The 16,383-nt window shown below is 45.1% G+C and overlaps 1 protein-coding gene across 1 annotated transcript; it reads left to right on the top strand.

The window, feature by feature from the left end:
* Positions 1-878: 878 nt before the first annotated feature.
* Positions 879-15,885, top strand: LOC112251108 (protein NDNF). The gene is made up of 4 exons (XM_024421819.2): positions 879-1,299; positions 8,865-9,068; positions 9,766-9,890; positions 13,756-15,885. Exons 2-4 carry the CDS (start codon positions 8,869-8,871, stop codon positions 15,153-15,155), a joined length of 1,725 nt encoding a protein of 574 aa, XP_024277587.1. The 5' UTR covers positions 879-1,299; positions 8,865-8,868; the 3' UTR covers positions 15,156-15,885.
* Positions 15,886-16,383: the final 498 nt, after the last annotated feature.

Here is a 16,383-nt window from a genome sequence, read left to right as displayed (position 1 = left end):
CAGTGAAATTAGTTTCGGGTAAACACTACGGACAAACGAGAACAACCAGGAGAACACACTCTTTATTTTACACATAAATTACGCACGACAGATGAAGCAATAAAATTATCCAGCTATCTAAACCCATGTAACCCATGTAACCTCGAGGTTTGCTGAATTTGAAAAGGCTGGTACCCAAGCGTGCCCGTTTTCAGAGCCCATCACGATGTAAACAGCTCCCAACAAGAGAACTATGAGGGGGATCCCCGCGCTTAAAAAAACAGAGGCGAAGACACGATATTTATGCTTTGTTTTGCTTTGCGGAACAGACACCTCTGTAAAGTACTTCGAATCAGTTCAACCTTAGTGCTCACATTTCAGGGATATTACCTTCGATTGAAAAAAATTGTAAAAGTAGTATTTCGAATTAATATATCTATTTTGTAAATGTATAATGTAGGCTAAAACGTGTGTATGCCTAATTGTGATCAATTGTATGTATATACATTAGGTCTATACTTCCCACTGGGCATAGACTTCAGTTCAACGTCTAGTTTTACATTTGGTTGAGTTGTCACCTAACTGAAATTCAACGTGAAATCAACAAAACATTTCACTATGTCATTGGATTTAGGTTAAAAGTTGGTTGAAAAAAATACAATATTTCCTTATATTGATTACTTTTTGCAAATCCAATCAGTTTTTCACACTGCTTCAACCTCACCACGAGTTTTTGTTATTGTTGAAATGAGGTGGAAATGACGTTGATTCTGCCATTTTTTTCCACAGTGGGTTGTTTATGGCTATAGCAATTCAAAGTAGTCCTAAAGGTGCTTTTGATATATAGGTTTTTCATTCATAAAGGATTGTCAGTTTGAGTCCGTGTCTGTGATAGGTCCGTTGCTGGTTCTGCCTGGTCTCTGGTTGTTTTTTTACTTGTTGGGGCTGTGGTGTCCAGGGGGAGGAGTGGGCCGGTTATCGGAGTGCTCCTAGGGAAGCGCATAGACAGAAGTTCGCATCAGATTGTCTTCCAATTCAGTCGGTCCAGTCTCAATAGCAGCCACACGGCAGGGGACGGAGGCGCTGCCAGAACTCAGGATACACAGACAAGGTTCAACCCTCCAGAACTGCCAACACGCACCACAGCTGTAGTCCGATTTTCACCACACCAGAACTGACTCGAGGAATCTATCGAACACTAAAAAGGACACATTTATTGTATTTTTTGTTTGATTTAGTTTTTGTATTGTGTTGGTCTCAGAAGTGTTGATACGGTTGAGGGAACTTTCCAGCTTGTTTTATCATCCCTAAATCTGAAAGGTAAGACTGAGGCTCATTCACAAAATATGTTATATTTAGGCTATCCATATGATCACTGCTTTATATACATGTTCCATGAAGTGAACTTATGATAAACCACATCGATAAAAAACTGTTCTATAAAGCAATAAGCTTGCGCTTTTGCAGCCTATTAAGTCTAAATGGTTTGTGGAGCGCTTTTTGGAGAGACTTTTCCATAAAAAATAAAAACAGAGAGGGACTCTCCGAATAAAGAACGCTTGCCTTTGAAACGTCTGCCAAATAGAGGGGAAGGGGTTTTGTGGTTTACAACTCCGGGAAGTTAAGGATTTCAAAACACATTTCAATCAAGCCTGGGCTCGCATGCTCTTTTAATTTGGTTCGCTTAGTTTGGCTGTATTTCACAAGGCACGGTGAATGTCGCGTGAAAAGGATGAACCTTTGAGGGAGTTGAAAAGGACACGCGGAAGGCAGTGTCCGCGCACTCGGGGCTCTGAGTCTGAGGAGCCCTGCTTTGTGCCCATAACGGAGTTCCCATGCTCTCAGGGGTGACGGAGCACCCTCTAAACCCGCCAGACGCAATTCATCAGTATGCGTTCTCCCCCCCTTCTATAGTACGTGGCATAAATTCTCTTCAATGGCCCCTTTTTATAGTGGTGCTGCGGATGAACATGACACACATGTTGGGAAAATGTTAGTCTGGTCTGGGGCGTCAGTTTTACAACAGCAGAGTTTTCGTTTTACCAATGAGCAAGCCCACGCACCTGCAAGTTGCCTACCTCTATCCTGCTCTGATTCCTCACCCACACACCATCTCACATTTGGGCGCCTACACACAATTCCCTCTTAAAATCAGGACAAAGTAGCCTACTGCTATTGAAATGTATGAAAAGTAGTAAACATAATTTCGTGTTGCATTTTTGCATAATTACTTATTAATTTGTCTCTCGCGATGTTTTTAGACAGGCTACTTACTATCTTATTGTAGATAATAACATGTATTTGAGTTGATAAAAAAAAAATATATATATATTATTGATCAAAAGTGTTATTCGTTTAAAAAATATATTTGTAGCATCTATAAAATATAGGCAATATAGACTGGGAATTTGAATAACTGTATTTAGTAGCAGAGAGAAGCCACACTGCCTCCCGTACTTTCTCAGGAGAATGAATAATGAACAAAAGTATGAAAATGGGAAGGTCTGTGTTGCATACCGTAACTAAACAGTGATTTGCATATGAAAACTCTGGCCTGAAAGAATTCCGCCAGTGTTGCCACAACATTTATGCGTCCGGAGAAGTGACGGGCTGCAGTGTATATACAGTCTCCTCACTGCCTTTGCTTTGTGCGGACCGCTGGAGTGGGATGTCACGTCCAGAGTCGTTGCTGGAAGATTAAGGCCATAGCGACAGGTTTTTATTCCCTTCCTTAAATTATTCATCATATCCACACCCTCTCCCAGTGTCCAGGACATTCACTCTGCAAAGCCCTCATTATGCCTCCTTAGATGGACACAAGCAGAGCCAGTGCCATCAGACTGGTGGACGTCTCTCTCCTGAAGAAGGGGTCTGTGCTCTCTGTCCAGCGGATACATGATTGACTCATTTCCCACGATGCTGGTCTGTGCCCTTATCGTTGATATACTGATTGGCAGAGAGTGGACGATTTCTTTCCCATTGTGCTTTTTGTAGGGCTAATCTTGTGTGATCTGCTCTTCATTCACAATGACAGCAATGAATTGCACATCAGTCAGAGCTGCACCCCTAATTTGAATGGCTCATTTGTAGCGCAGTAATAGAAACTGCCCCTGCGACCTGACATGCTCCACCATGCATCCTTCTGGGATGCAGTGCTAACTGCAGGCCTCACTCAGAAATGGACCATAAAACAGAGAGACAGAGCGAAAGGCAAGGATGGAAAATACAGTAGGCTCCCCTTTCTGAACATACTATTTTGCCAGGAGCAGCAGCATAGTCTTTGTGGGCTGATGATGATGTAGATGGTTTAGAGACAGAATGTGAGTGATAATGTAGACTTATATACACTCTGGGTGAGAGAAATTTGACAGTTTAGAAGACACACACACACATGCAAATAAACTCACATTCTGCGCAGACAAAAGTTCTGCTCCTGGACAGAGGCCCTAAACCACAGTCTCTACCAATTCATTAATGAGCTGTTTGGCTCTCCTAGTGCACCAGACCTGCTCTGGGTTTGGCTGTCCATCAGCATGGGCCCAGGTTATGTGTGGTTGGTTCCATCTCAGGCTCTGAGCCCTCAGCCCTGCCTGCCTGTCTGTATCCCCATTCCCCTGGTTGGCCCTGAAGTGACAGCACATCAGTGATGGAGACTGCTACCGAAGACCTACTGACCATAAATCTGCCTTCAGAGAGGTTTTAAGAAAACACAAGCGGCTCCAGGTCCTTTGAGCACTGCCAGGCGTCTCTTTGGGAGGAATCCCAAATGTCTCTTTATTTGTGTTGAAATTAGTGTATTTTTCCCTCCTGTCCTGCTAATGAGCTCCATGTGGGAGCAGGCAGGAGGTTCACCCGTCCTGACAGAGAGACATGGAGCTGGAGCCGGGAGGCTGGAGGGAGGATGGAGCTGCAGGACTGGGGTTGGGGTTGGGGCTGAGGCTGCAGAAGGAGGTAGGCAGGGCGACCCAAAGAACACATTGGAGGGATGGAGAGATGGAGGGGGGATGTGGCAGTGTAAGGGGTGCCTATTATACACACTTGCAGGTGCACATGGCCTCACGTACACAGGCAGGCAAGCACACAGACATGCACACGCACAATCTTCCTTTACATACACATGCTTATACATTCACACATGTGAGCACATTCATATACATATGCACGCAGAGGTCCTCACACACACTCCACATGGTTCTTTCATGTTGGACAGTTGGAGGGTAGGACTACTGTAGTGCCCTGTGAATGACAGGTGTAAGCTGCTTTGTTGTGCATACATGTTCGCTGTCACTCAGAAATGGCTCTATACACAGATTATATGTGCTAGTCATCAGTGTGTGCTGGCTTCACATTGACTGACTGCTGGAATACCAGCTCAATCACGCACACTGACTCACCAACTGGTCTCAAACAGCACACACACCAATAACCACAACAAACACCTGCATCCTACAACCAAACTGACCATTCACGGGATGACTTCTTGAACATCTCAGTTGTTTGATGTATGGATTGATTGAGTAAATGGTTGATTGATTAGTTGATGAGATTACTCCTCACTTTGCTTTAATCTTAGTTGATGCATTTAAATGAACTAGATGATTTGGTGCTATTCCAACGACTCTCCACCTGGGAAGTGATAGTATAGTTAGTCTATTATTATCTATCTGTTAATATTGTTATCTGGCTAAATTGTCATTCACGTAGTTCTGTTAAAGGCATGATAAAGGCACAGAGTGAACACTGCATGGTTCATGTTCTTGTTGCCATATAGGAATTCAGGTGGAACTAACTGTCATTGTAAAGTCATATCATTTAGGTGGTTATTACATAGTTATTACTACAGGTTATACAGTTCAATTGTGACAGACATACTTATATTTCTATCATTAATTATGCTTTCTGCATAAGCTGTTCAGTATTATTCACTATGAAGAAAAACCATGCACAATACAGTAATTGAGTACATTGAGACATCAAGTTGTTTGTGATGAAGTAATGTGATTATGTGGCTCAGTTGCTAGGCTTGTGGGTTCGATTCCCATGGGGGACCAGTACAAAAACGTATGAAAATGTATGCACTCACTACTGTAAGTTGCTCTGGATAAGAGCGTCTACTAAAATGAAAAAGTCATGAATAGACCATTTCAGTTTTCATATAGAAATAAGTTGCATTTGCAAAGTATTTGAAGAAACTTGAAAACATATACCAAGCAAGTATTTTTATATTCAACAAGTATGATCAAACTGTTTTGTACATTATCAGACTCAAGTTACAAATGCTGGTAAACACTCAAATAGGCTTACGTTTAGTCAAATTGTATTCACAAAAGTAGTGTATTGTATTAGCGGACAGATAAAGACATCTTCAGCGCAGGCAATATTATTTTGTTCTCCCCCCGGCAAAAGAATCGCAGCACCCCCACCCCCAAACTACTTCCTGCGGCTATGCACAACTTCACATTTATTATGCGTTAGGCTTTTTTCTTTAATGACCAAAAGTGCTTCAAGTTTTGAACAAAGTTCCAGTCGGAGTGAAACTGAAAAATAAATGAATATATAAATAAATAAACGGCAGCAAAACAAAGTTGACACGATTGTGGCCGGCTCTGCCTTCAAATTATCCTCCCCCAAATTACGATCATACATTATCCCTCACTCTAATTAAACATTAGGCTTTATTTGTTCCAGATGCAGCTTTTTTGAAGTTTTATTTTGGTAAAGAGAGCTAACTCCATGGCCTGAGCAGTCTCATGCATGCACAACCATTCCAAATTCCAGCCTGTCTGTGCTGCTCCACACAACCACATGGCCCAGACATTAGCACAGTCAAATCCAACTATATTAATGTGAAGGTGTCATCTTTCAGCAGTGGCTCATACATGGGATCTGAGTCTGGATGGAGGAACATAGCATTTAGTGGTAACACTTCTCAGACTTGGGATGCTGCAGCACTTTGACCAACTCAAACCAAAGGCATTGGTTTAAATCAGTATTACCACACGCGGTGGGCAAGTTGCTTACATTGGAAATAGCACATCAAGTGCATGTTGGGTTATGCTAAATATGTTGGCAGGCAAATCTGATGGACGATACCACACTAACCATTGAGAGAGCACATATCCCATATCGGATGACATCAGTCTGATAGTGTCATTGCGTGGGCTTAGTGCAGCAGGGACTGGGAGAGTCTTCTGGGAGCCTATGTGCTGTGTATTGGGGTCCCTGTAGAGCTCTGTACTTACCACCTCAGCGCTGTCTTGAGTATTAATAGACATTTCTTTGTTCCGCCCGACACTCTTCTGAAATTCAATGAGACAAGCTGAGGAGCTAAGGATCACCTCTCTGTGAGTCAAACCTCAAAGTACCACTTAGATGGCTTTCCTCCGCCTCTCTGAAGTCTGACAGGATGATGGGAAGCTCAGCTCAGGCACAGGGGAGATGGACACACTGACAGGATGATGGGAGGCTCAGCTCAGGCACAGGGGAGATGGACACACTGACAGGATGATGGGAGGCTCAGCTCAGGCACAGGGAGATGGACACACTGACAGGATGATGGGAGGCTCAGCTCAGGCACAGGGAGATGGACACACTGACAGGATGATGGGAGGCTCAGCTCAGGCACAGGGGAGATGGACACACTGACAGGATGATGGGAGGCTCAGCTCAGGCACAGGGGAGATGGACACACTGACAGGATGATGGGAGGCTCAGCTCAGGCACAGGGGAGATGGACACACTGACAGGATGATGGGAGGCTCAGCTCAGGCACAGGGGAGATGGACACACTGACAGGATGATGGGAGGCTCAGCTCAGGCACAGGGGAGATGGACACACTGACAGGATGATGGGAGGCTCAGCTCAGGCACAGGGGAGATGGACACACTGACAGGATGATGGGAGGCTCAGCTCAGGCACAGGGGAGATGGACACACTGACAGGATGATGGGAGGCTCAGCTCAGGCACAGGGGAGATGGACACACTGACAGGATGATGGGAGGCTCAGCTCAGGCACAGGGGAGATGGACACACTGACAGGATGATGGGAGGCTCAGCTCAGGCACAGGGGAGATGGACACACTGACAGGATGATGGGAGGCTCAGCTCAGGCACAGGGGAGATGGACACACTGACAGGATGATGGGAGGCTCAGCTCAGGCACAGGGGAGATGGACACACTGACAGGATGATGGGAGGCTCAGCTCAGGCACAGGGGAGATGGACACACTGACAGGATGATGGGAGGCTCAGCTCAGGCACAGGGGAGATGGACACACTGACAGGATGATGGGAGGCTCAGCTCAGGCACAGGGGAGATGGACACACTGACAGGATGATGGGAGGCTCAGCTCAGGCACAGGGGAGATGGACACACAGACAGGATGATGGGAGGCTCAGCTCAGACACAGGGGAGATGGACACACAGACAGGATGATGGGAGGCTCAGCTCAGGCACAGGGGAGATGGACACACTGACAGGATGATGGGAGGCTCAGCTCAGGCACAGGGTAGATGGACACACTGACAGGATGATGGGAGGCTCAGCTCAGACACAGGGGAGATGGACACACAGACAGGATGATGGGAGGCTCAGCTCAGGCACAGGGGAGATGGACACACAGACAGGATGATGGGAGACTCAGCTCAGACACAGGGGAGATGGACACACTGACAGGATGATGGGAGGCTCAGCTCAGACACAGGGGAGATGGACACACAGACAGGAGCTGTCGAGGGCTTTTCTCTGTATTGTGTTTTAAAAGGAAGATCATGTAGTAATGAAGCCATGTTTGTAGCATGGAATCATGACCAGCTTTGGGTTCTCTGGTTTGACTTATGTCTCTCCAGAGGGAGGGAGGAGAGGAAGGAGAGAATGTCTGTTTGACAAGGACAGAAAGAGGGTGGGATAGAGATTACTGTACATGTGTGTGCGAGAGAAGAAAAAAAAAAGAGCTATATTTGTGGGGAAAAATACATGGAGAGCTAGGGTGGAAGAGAAAGAAGGAGAGCAAAAAGGAGGACAAGGAAGAGAGAGAGAGAGAGAGAGGGAAGAGGGGTCATTAAAAGGACACACTCTCACTTGCAGTAAATGGCAGTAAAGTATCTGGCTAATCTGCCATCATTACCCTGATTAAATCAACCGGGATTTGGCTTTCCCATCAGCTGCAATCAATGTGGTCAAATCAATAGACAGAGGATATCTCTGTGTTCCTGAGCCTCAGTAAGCTGCATAGACCCGTGTACTGAGTCACATCCCATAGCTGTTAGAGATATCTACTGAACAGTACACTGTAGCTACCAGTGCCAATCTTTCCTCCTCTTCTATCCCCTTAAATGAAGTTTCTTTGACCCTTCTCACACTAGCCACTGTCTTTATCTTCTCCCCCTTTCTGGTCCAAAGTGTCTTCTCTCTTTTTGTCTGCCTTCCACTCTCTTTTTGAAGAGATGGGGCCTCTCTCTGTCCATCTCTGTCTCTCACTTTCCTCTCTTTGGCAGCATGTTACTGGTTTCCCTTCCATTCTGAGACTTAACAGGCAAAACTGGAAACACAAGTTCTTCTTCCAAGTATTGATTGAAAGATTTCCAATATTCACTACACTCTTAAAAAAAGGTGCTATCTAGAACCTAAAAGGGTTATTCGGCAGTCCCCATAGGAGAACCCTTTAAAGAACCCTTTTAGTTCCAGGTGGAACCCTTTTCAGTTCCATGTAGAAGCCTTTTCACGGGCTTCTACATGGAACTCAAAAGAGTTCTACCTGAAACCAAAATGGGTTCTGCTATGGGGACAGTCGAAGAACCCTTTTGGAACCCTTTTTTCCAAGAGTGTACTTTGGCATTTCTAACTGTTCTGACATTCCTGCATTACTATATTGTGTGTTACAGGAGGATGAGGCTGTGCTTGGGACCTCAGGGCTGGCCTCTGGGCCTGGCTCTGGTACTGGGGGTTGTAGTTGGCCAGAAGCTGCCCACACGAGATGAGGGCCTGTTCCAGATGCAGATCAGAGACAAGACCCTGTTTCATGATTCCTCCGTCATCCCAGACGGCGCCGAGATCAGTGGATACTTGTTCAGGGACACACCTAAAAGGTAACGATTCCAGGTCTATAGCAATACGCAAGTTGACGTTTATTGCCATAAGCTTTGTCCTGGAGGCACAACAGCGATTTCCCTGTAGATAGGCCAGCTACAAAGTCAAAATTGGCTATATTGTAAAAATTCAACAAATCTTTTTGGTCTTCATTTAAGGTTATGGTTAGGCATTAGGGTTAGCAGTGTGGCTAAAGTTAGGGTTAAGGTTAGGGTTAGGTTTAAAATCAGATTGTATGACTTCCAGAACTCCAGAACAAGATTCATGACAAAAAACACTAACCTGCTATAAATCCACCATCACTATCAACAACCATTACCAACATGTAGGTCTACTGCTCCAAACATGTACATGTACTGTATGTCTTATCTTACCAAATACATGAGACCAGGCTGTGTTTGATCGAAAACAAACAGCATTGTAGCCTTCCCACACTAAATAGTACTGTAGGCTCTGTATAATGACTTACTGTAAGTGGATGCATTGGGAATATGGAATGCATTGTAATGGATACTAGGATGAGGAAATGCATAATAGATGAGAAAGAGATGTTCATGTAATTGAGATAATGTCTGCTAAAAGAGACTCAGGTCATTAGCATTCGGAGACAACCATAGAGTGACCATAGAGGATTTCAGTAGTTAAACCTGTAGTTAACCCTATCATTTACCTGGGCACTACTTCTTGTTCCTGCAGGTACTACTTTGTGGTGGAGGAGGACAACACCCCGCTGTCTGTGACGGTGACACCATGTGATGCTCCTCTGGAGTGGAAGCTCACTCTGCAGGAGCTGCCTGATGAGGCCAGCGGAGAGGGATCAGGTAAACACCAATTAGACTATATATACAAAAGTATGTCAATACCCCTTAAAATTAGTGGATTCGGCTATTTCAGCCACACCTGTCGTTGACTGGTGTATAAAATCGAGCACACAGACATGCAATCTCCATTGATGAACATTGGCAGTAGACTTTCAACATGGCACCGTCATAGGATGTCACCTTTCCAACAAGTCAGTTCTTCAAATTTCTGCCATGCTAGAGCTGCCCCGGTCAACTGTAAGTGCCGTTACTGTGAAGTGGAAACGTAAAGGAGCAAAAACGGCTCAGCCGCAAAGTGGTAGGCCGCACAAGCTCACAGAATGGGACCGCCGAGTGCTGAAGCGCGTAGTGCGTAAAAGTCGTCTGTCCTCAGGTGCAACACTCACTACCGAGTTCCAAACTGCCTCTGGAAGCAACGTCAGCATAATAACTGTTTGTCGGGAGCTTCAGGAAATGGGTTTCCATGGCTGAGCAGCCGCACACAAGACTAAGATCCCCTTGTGCAATGTCAAGCGTCAACAGGAGTGGTGTAAAGCTCACCCACCGCCATTGGACTCTGGAGCAGTGGAAACTCGTTCTCTGGACTGATTAATCATGCTTCACCATCTGGCAGTCCTGACGAACAAATCTGTGTTTGGCGGATATCAGGAGAACGCTACCTGCCCCAATGCATAGTGCCAACTAAAGTTTGGTGGAGGAGGAATAATGGTCTGGGGTTGTTTTTCATGGTTCGGGCTTGGCCCCGTAGTTCCAGTGAAGGGAAATCTTAATACTAATCTTAAGACGATTCTGTGCTTCCAACTTTGTGGCAACAGTTTGGGAAAGGGCCTTTCCTATTGCTGCATGACAATGCCCCCTTGTGCACAAAGCGAGGTCCATATACAGAAGTAGTTTGTCGAGAACGGTGTGGAAGAACTTGATTGGCCTGCACAGAGCCATGACCTCTATCCCATCGAACACCTCTAACCCATCAGTGCCCGACCTCACAAATGCTTTTGTGGCTGAATGGAAACAAGTCCCTGCAGCAATGTTCCAAGATCTAGTAGAATGCCTACCCAGAAGAGTGGAGGCTGTTTTAGCAGCACAGGGGGGGACCAACACCATATTAATGCCCATGATTTTGGAATGAGATGTTCAATGAGCAGGTGTCCACCTACCTTTGGTAATGTAGTGTATATGGGAATTCATATAAATATGATTTATGGAACTATTAGCTAATGTAAATGGGACTATTACAATGTAATTAAGCTGTAAAACGTGCAATATATGATTAAGGTACAACAAATACATAAACAATCATTTCAGAAATGTATCAGGATGAACAGTAACTAGCATTAACATTTGATTGATGTGGTTTTGAATAAAATTGGAAAGACACTCTACATTTTGTTGTGGTTGGGCAGCGTTGGTGGTCTGCTATTGTGCTGTGGTTGTGGTATGGTTATTAACTAACACAGTGTATGAACTGACCACACTTGATGTCTGGATTGACCACACCTGATGTCTGTAGCCTGTGAAAAGGGCACAGAGCCCTGAATAGGAGAGACTGCCCTTGGCTGGTTGGCTGGCTGGTTGGCTCATTAGCTGGTTGGCTGGCAGACAAATACAGTGTATAAGTAAAGAGTTTAGAATGTGATTAAGCCTTCTACATGAATCCCCCATAACATCTGTAGATAGCTAGGTACAATAATCCCCTTGTCCACTACTAACATATACTCCTTTTGCCCTTCAAATTGAATACCCCCCTCTCTCGCCTCCCCTCTCATTCACACACACTCGGACTCTCTCTCCATCTGGACAGTGTCTTTGAAACACAAAAAATCAATCAACTCCCTCAAGCCCAGTCCCATTAGAGCACAGACATGGACTGCAGCGGTGGTTTTAGAGTGTACATATGTGAGGGTGTGAAAGTACATGTATGCACGTGTATGGCTATGTGTATGCACGTGTATGACTATGTGTATGCACGTGTATGACTATGTGTATGCACGTGTATGACTATGTGTATGCACGTGTATGACTATGTGTATGCACGTGTATGACTATGTGTATGCACGTGTATGACTATGTGTATGCACGTGTATGACTATGTGTATGCACGTGTATGACTATGTGTATGCACGTGTATGACTATGTGTATGCACGTGTATGACTATGTGTATGCACGTGTATGACTATGTGTATGCACGTGTATGACTATGTGTATGCACGTGTATGACTATGTGTATGCACGTGTATGACTATGTGTATTCACGTGTATGACTATGTGTATGCACGTGTATGACTATGTGTATGCACGTGTATGACTATGTGTATGCACGTGTATGACTATGTGTATGCACGTGTATGACTATGTGTATGCACGTGTATGACTATGTGTATGCACGTGTATGACTATGTGTATGCACGTGTATGACTATGTGTATGCACGTGTATGACTATGTGTATGCACGTGTATGACTATGTGTATGCACGTGTATGACTATGTGTATGCACGTGTATGACTATGTGTATGCACGTGTATGACTATGTGTATGCACGTGTATGACTATGTGTATGCACGTGTATGACTATGTGTATGCACGTGTATGACTATGTGTATGCACGTGTATGACTATGTGTATTCACGTGTATGACTATGTGTATGCACGTGTATGACTATGCGTATGCACGTGTATGACTATGTGTATTCACGTGTATGACTATGTGTATGCACGTGTATGACTATGTGTATGCACGTGTATGACTATGCACGTGTATGACTTGTATGCACGTGTATGACTATGTGTATGCACGTGTATGACTATGTGTATGCACGTGTATGACTATGCGTATGCACGTGTATGACTATGTGTATTCACGTGTATGACTATGTGTATGCACGTGTATGACTATGTGTATGCACGTGTATGACTATGCGTATGCACGTGTATGACTGTGTATGCACGTGTATGACTATGTGTATGCACGTGTATGACTATGTGTATGCACGTGTATGACTATGTGTATGCACGTGTATGACTATGCGTATGCACGTGTATGACTATGCGTATGCACGTGTATGACTATGTGTATGCACGTGTATGACTATGTGTATGCACGTGTATGACTATGTGTATGCACGTGTATGACTATGCGTATGCACGTGTGTCTCTGCCAATTAATAAATGGGCTTTTTGCCTGATACTACCTACTTTTTTGATGTTCACTGTCCTAATATATTACAGAATAGAGACTAAATACTGTAACACAGTAATGAGCTACATATTTGCTACACATGGCATCTTACCGTAGACCAAGGAGCCATTCACATATAGGTAGAAGGCGATGTATGTGCACGAGCTTCCAGTGAACACTGTAAATACACAAATGCACAACTTCTCTATCTATTCATCTGTTTACTCCTCTGTTTGCTGAATGTCTCAGCCTCAGATTGGATCTTTTATCATTCCTTTAGAACACCGTTCAGCCCACTCTTTGGATGACAAACATAATATTATGGTTCTAAGCACAACTGAAATAAGGGCTGGGCCTCTTTGTAGCAGAACTTCCCAGGAAGGGCCAAGTGAATATTGGCCTGTGATCTTTTGGGATGTTTAGAGATGTTTAGAGTGAAAGCATGGCTGCTGACTCATAAAGGGCTAATTGTCTGGCTCGGAGATTGCCTCACCATGACCTCACCAGGATCAACACTTTAAATGGGTAATTATTTGCCACCTATGGAAATTATTTTACTTCAGGACCAAACATAAAAAACAAAAACATTAGGGGATGTTAACAAAAAAATATCTCAGGAGATGATGTGGTTGCTGTGATATTAAAATAAGTCATGTTAAGTGTTCCTGTGTCTCTGTGTGTTTTCCAGGTGAGCCGGAGCCCCTGGACCAGCAGAAGCAGCAGCAGGTGACAGTGGATGAGGGCACAGAGCTCTTCTCCTACAAGGGGAATGATGTGGAGTCTTACGTGGCCACCAGCTCTCCCTCCGGCCTCTATCAGCTGGAGATGCTCTCCACAGAGAAGGACAGCAACTTCAAGGTGTACGCCACCACCACCCCAGAGTCTGACCAGCCCTACCCCGAGTTGCCCTACGATCCCCGGGTGGACGTCACCGCCCTGGGCCGTACCACTGTCACTCTGGCCTGGAAGCCCACCCCGACGGGCGTTCTGATGGGCCAGCCCGTCCAGTACTGTGTTGTCATCAATAAGGAGCACAACTTCAAAAGTCTGTGTGCTGCCGAGGCTAAGATCAGCGCTGACGATGCCTTCATGGCCGTTCCAAAGCCAGGCCGGGACTTCAGCCCCTTTGACTTTGCCCACTTTGGCTTTGTCCGCTCAGACAATGACTTTAACAAGGACCGAGGTCTCACCAGCAACAAGATCTCCCGCTCCTACACAGCCAAACCCAAGGCCTCGGATATTCAGAAAGTCTGCATCGGGAACAAGAACATCTTCACCGTGTCGGACCTGAAGCCGGACACTCAGTACTACTTTGACGTATTCGCTGTGAACTCTGCCACCAACACCAGCACCGCCTACGTGGGCACGTTCGCCCGCACTAAGGAGGAGGCTCGGCAGAAGACGGTGGAGCTGAAGGATGGTAAGGTGTCTGATGTCTTCATCAAGAGGAAGGGCAGTAAGTTCCTACGCTTTGCCCCGGTCTCCTCTCATCAGAGGGTCACTCTGTTTGTGCACGCCTGTCTGGACTCTGTCCAGGTGCAGGTGAGGCGTGACGGCAAGTTGCTGCTCTCCCAGAATGTGGAAGGGGTACGACAGTTCCAGCTGCGGGGGAAGCCTAAGGCCAAGTACCTGATCCGTCTGCGAGGCAGCAGGAAAGGAGCGTCCACCCTGAAGGTGCTGGCCACCACAAAGCCCAGCAGCAAGCAGCCCTTCCCCTCGCTTCCCGAGGACACGCGCATCAAGGCTTTTGACAAGCTGCGTACCTGCTCCACTGCCACTGTGGCCTGGCTGGGAACGCAGGACCGCAACAAGTTCTGCGTCTACAAAAAAGAGGTGTCCGAGAGCTACGGCGAGGAGCAGCGGCGGCGTGAGCAGAACCAGTGTGCCGGGCCCGAGACGCGCAGGAAGTCAGAGAAGGTCCTCTGCAAGTACTTCCACAGCCCAAACCTGCAGAAGGCCGTTACCACGGAAACCATCACAGGGCTAGAGCCGGGCAAGACCTACCTGCTGGACGTTTATGTTGTGGGCCACAGCGGTCACTCAGTCAAATACCAGAGCAAACTGGTGAAAACAAGGAAATACTGCTAAAAGACTGCATAGAATAAATCTATTATAAATATATATATTAAAAAAGTTTTATTTAACTCTAAGTGATATTCTACTAAGGAGTGAATACAGACTGACTACTCACACAGCTGATGGGCCTGTGGCAGAGACTGAACTGTTTGTAGAGATATCAACCTGTATATTTATGTTTACATTTCATTGTTGGCACGTTTTTGGGCGATCCATAGCGAGGTGCTCTGTCGCCTTTGCTTGGGGACCTAGCATCTCGTTGCCAACAGGGAGACCTCCGAGCTTCAGAAAAGAGACTGTTTCATCTTGTGTGTTTCTTTGTTGCTGCATGACTCTTGTGTTTGTCAAAATGGTTTGTTCCTTCAGTTTTAATTCCCGTTGACCTGCAGAGATACAATAGCTACCGGCCTTGTATAGTTCTCTCATTGCTTTATTCACATTTAGGATAGATTCAAATTATTTTATATTTCTTTGCCTCTTTTGGTTTGATTGTTTGATTTATTGGTAATGATGACTATTACATTTATGAGGAAGTAATTCAAAATCTATGAGGAAATTGTGGTTGTGGAGACATTCCCTTGTGCATCTTAGCCAGGGTACACTCTAGAGCCCGTCTGTAAATGTGTTCTGTGCTGGAGGTCTGTGTTATCACTGTATCACCGTGTTTGTCACATGTACAGAGTTGTCCTGCCAATATTCATGTACATAAACACTAAATATAGAACAAGTAATCCCTGTGTCACCCTGGGTGTCATGTTCTTCTGTGGGCTAGTTAACGTCACATAGATAGATGCAGTTTGTCAGACAGCAGTGTATCAGCAGAAAGGAGGATATATAGTGTTTATAGATTTTACGTTAGTCCTGCGGTATGTCCTCGTAAGCATAACATGATCGTTGACATAAACGATTACTGACATGCAAGATCATTTTAGTTTGGACATAATGCGATCCACGAATGGGACTGACGGAGTGAATTATTTGGAGGAACGTATTTGAATGATGGTAAATGTTGTTTTATTGCCGGTGTCAAAAGTTCTCAAAGGTACAGGTGTAGGATCTTAATTTGATAAAACTGTTGCCGGAGAACTTTCCTGCAATGCAGGAACTAGAAGCACAAGCATTTCGCTACACTCGCATTAACATCTGCTAACCATGTGTATGTGACAAATAAAATTTGATTTGATTTGATTTGATTTGATTTGTGTATTTGAGGTTTAAAAAGGCTTCTGTAGTTTGTAAT

The sequence above is a fragment of the Oncorhynchus tshawytscha genome, linkage group LG05 (genome assembly GCF_018296145.1).
Source record: "Oncorhynchus tshawytscha isolate Ot180627B linkage group LG05, Otsh_v2.0, whole genome shotgun sequence".
In the NCBI taxonomy this organism is placed as follows: Eukaryota; Metazoa; Chordata; class Actinopteri; order Salmoniformes; family Salmonidae; genus Oncorhynchus; species Oncorhynchus tshawytscha.
The sequence above is the reverse complement of the archived record's forward strand: the minus strand, read 5'-3'. Positions and strand labels throughout refer to the sequence as shown.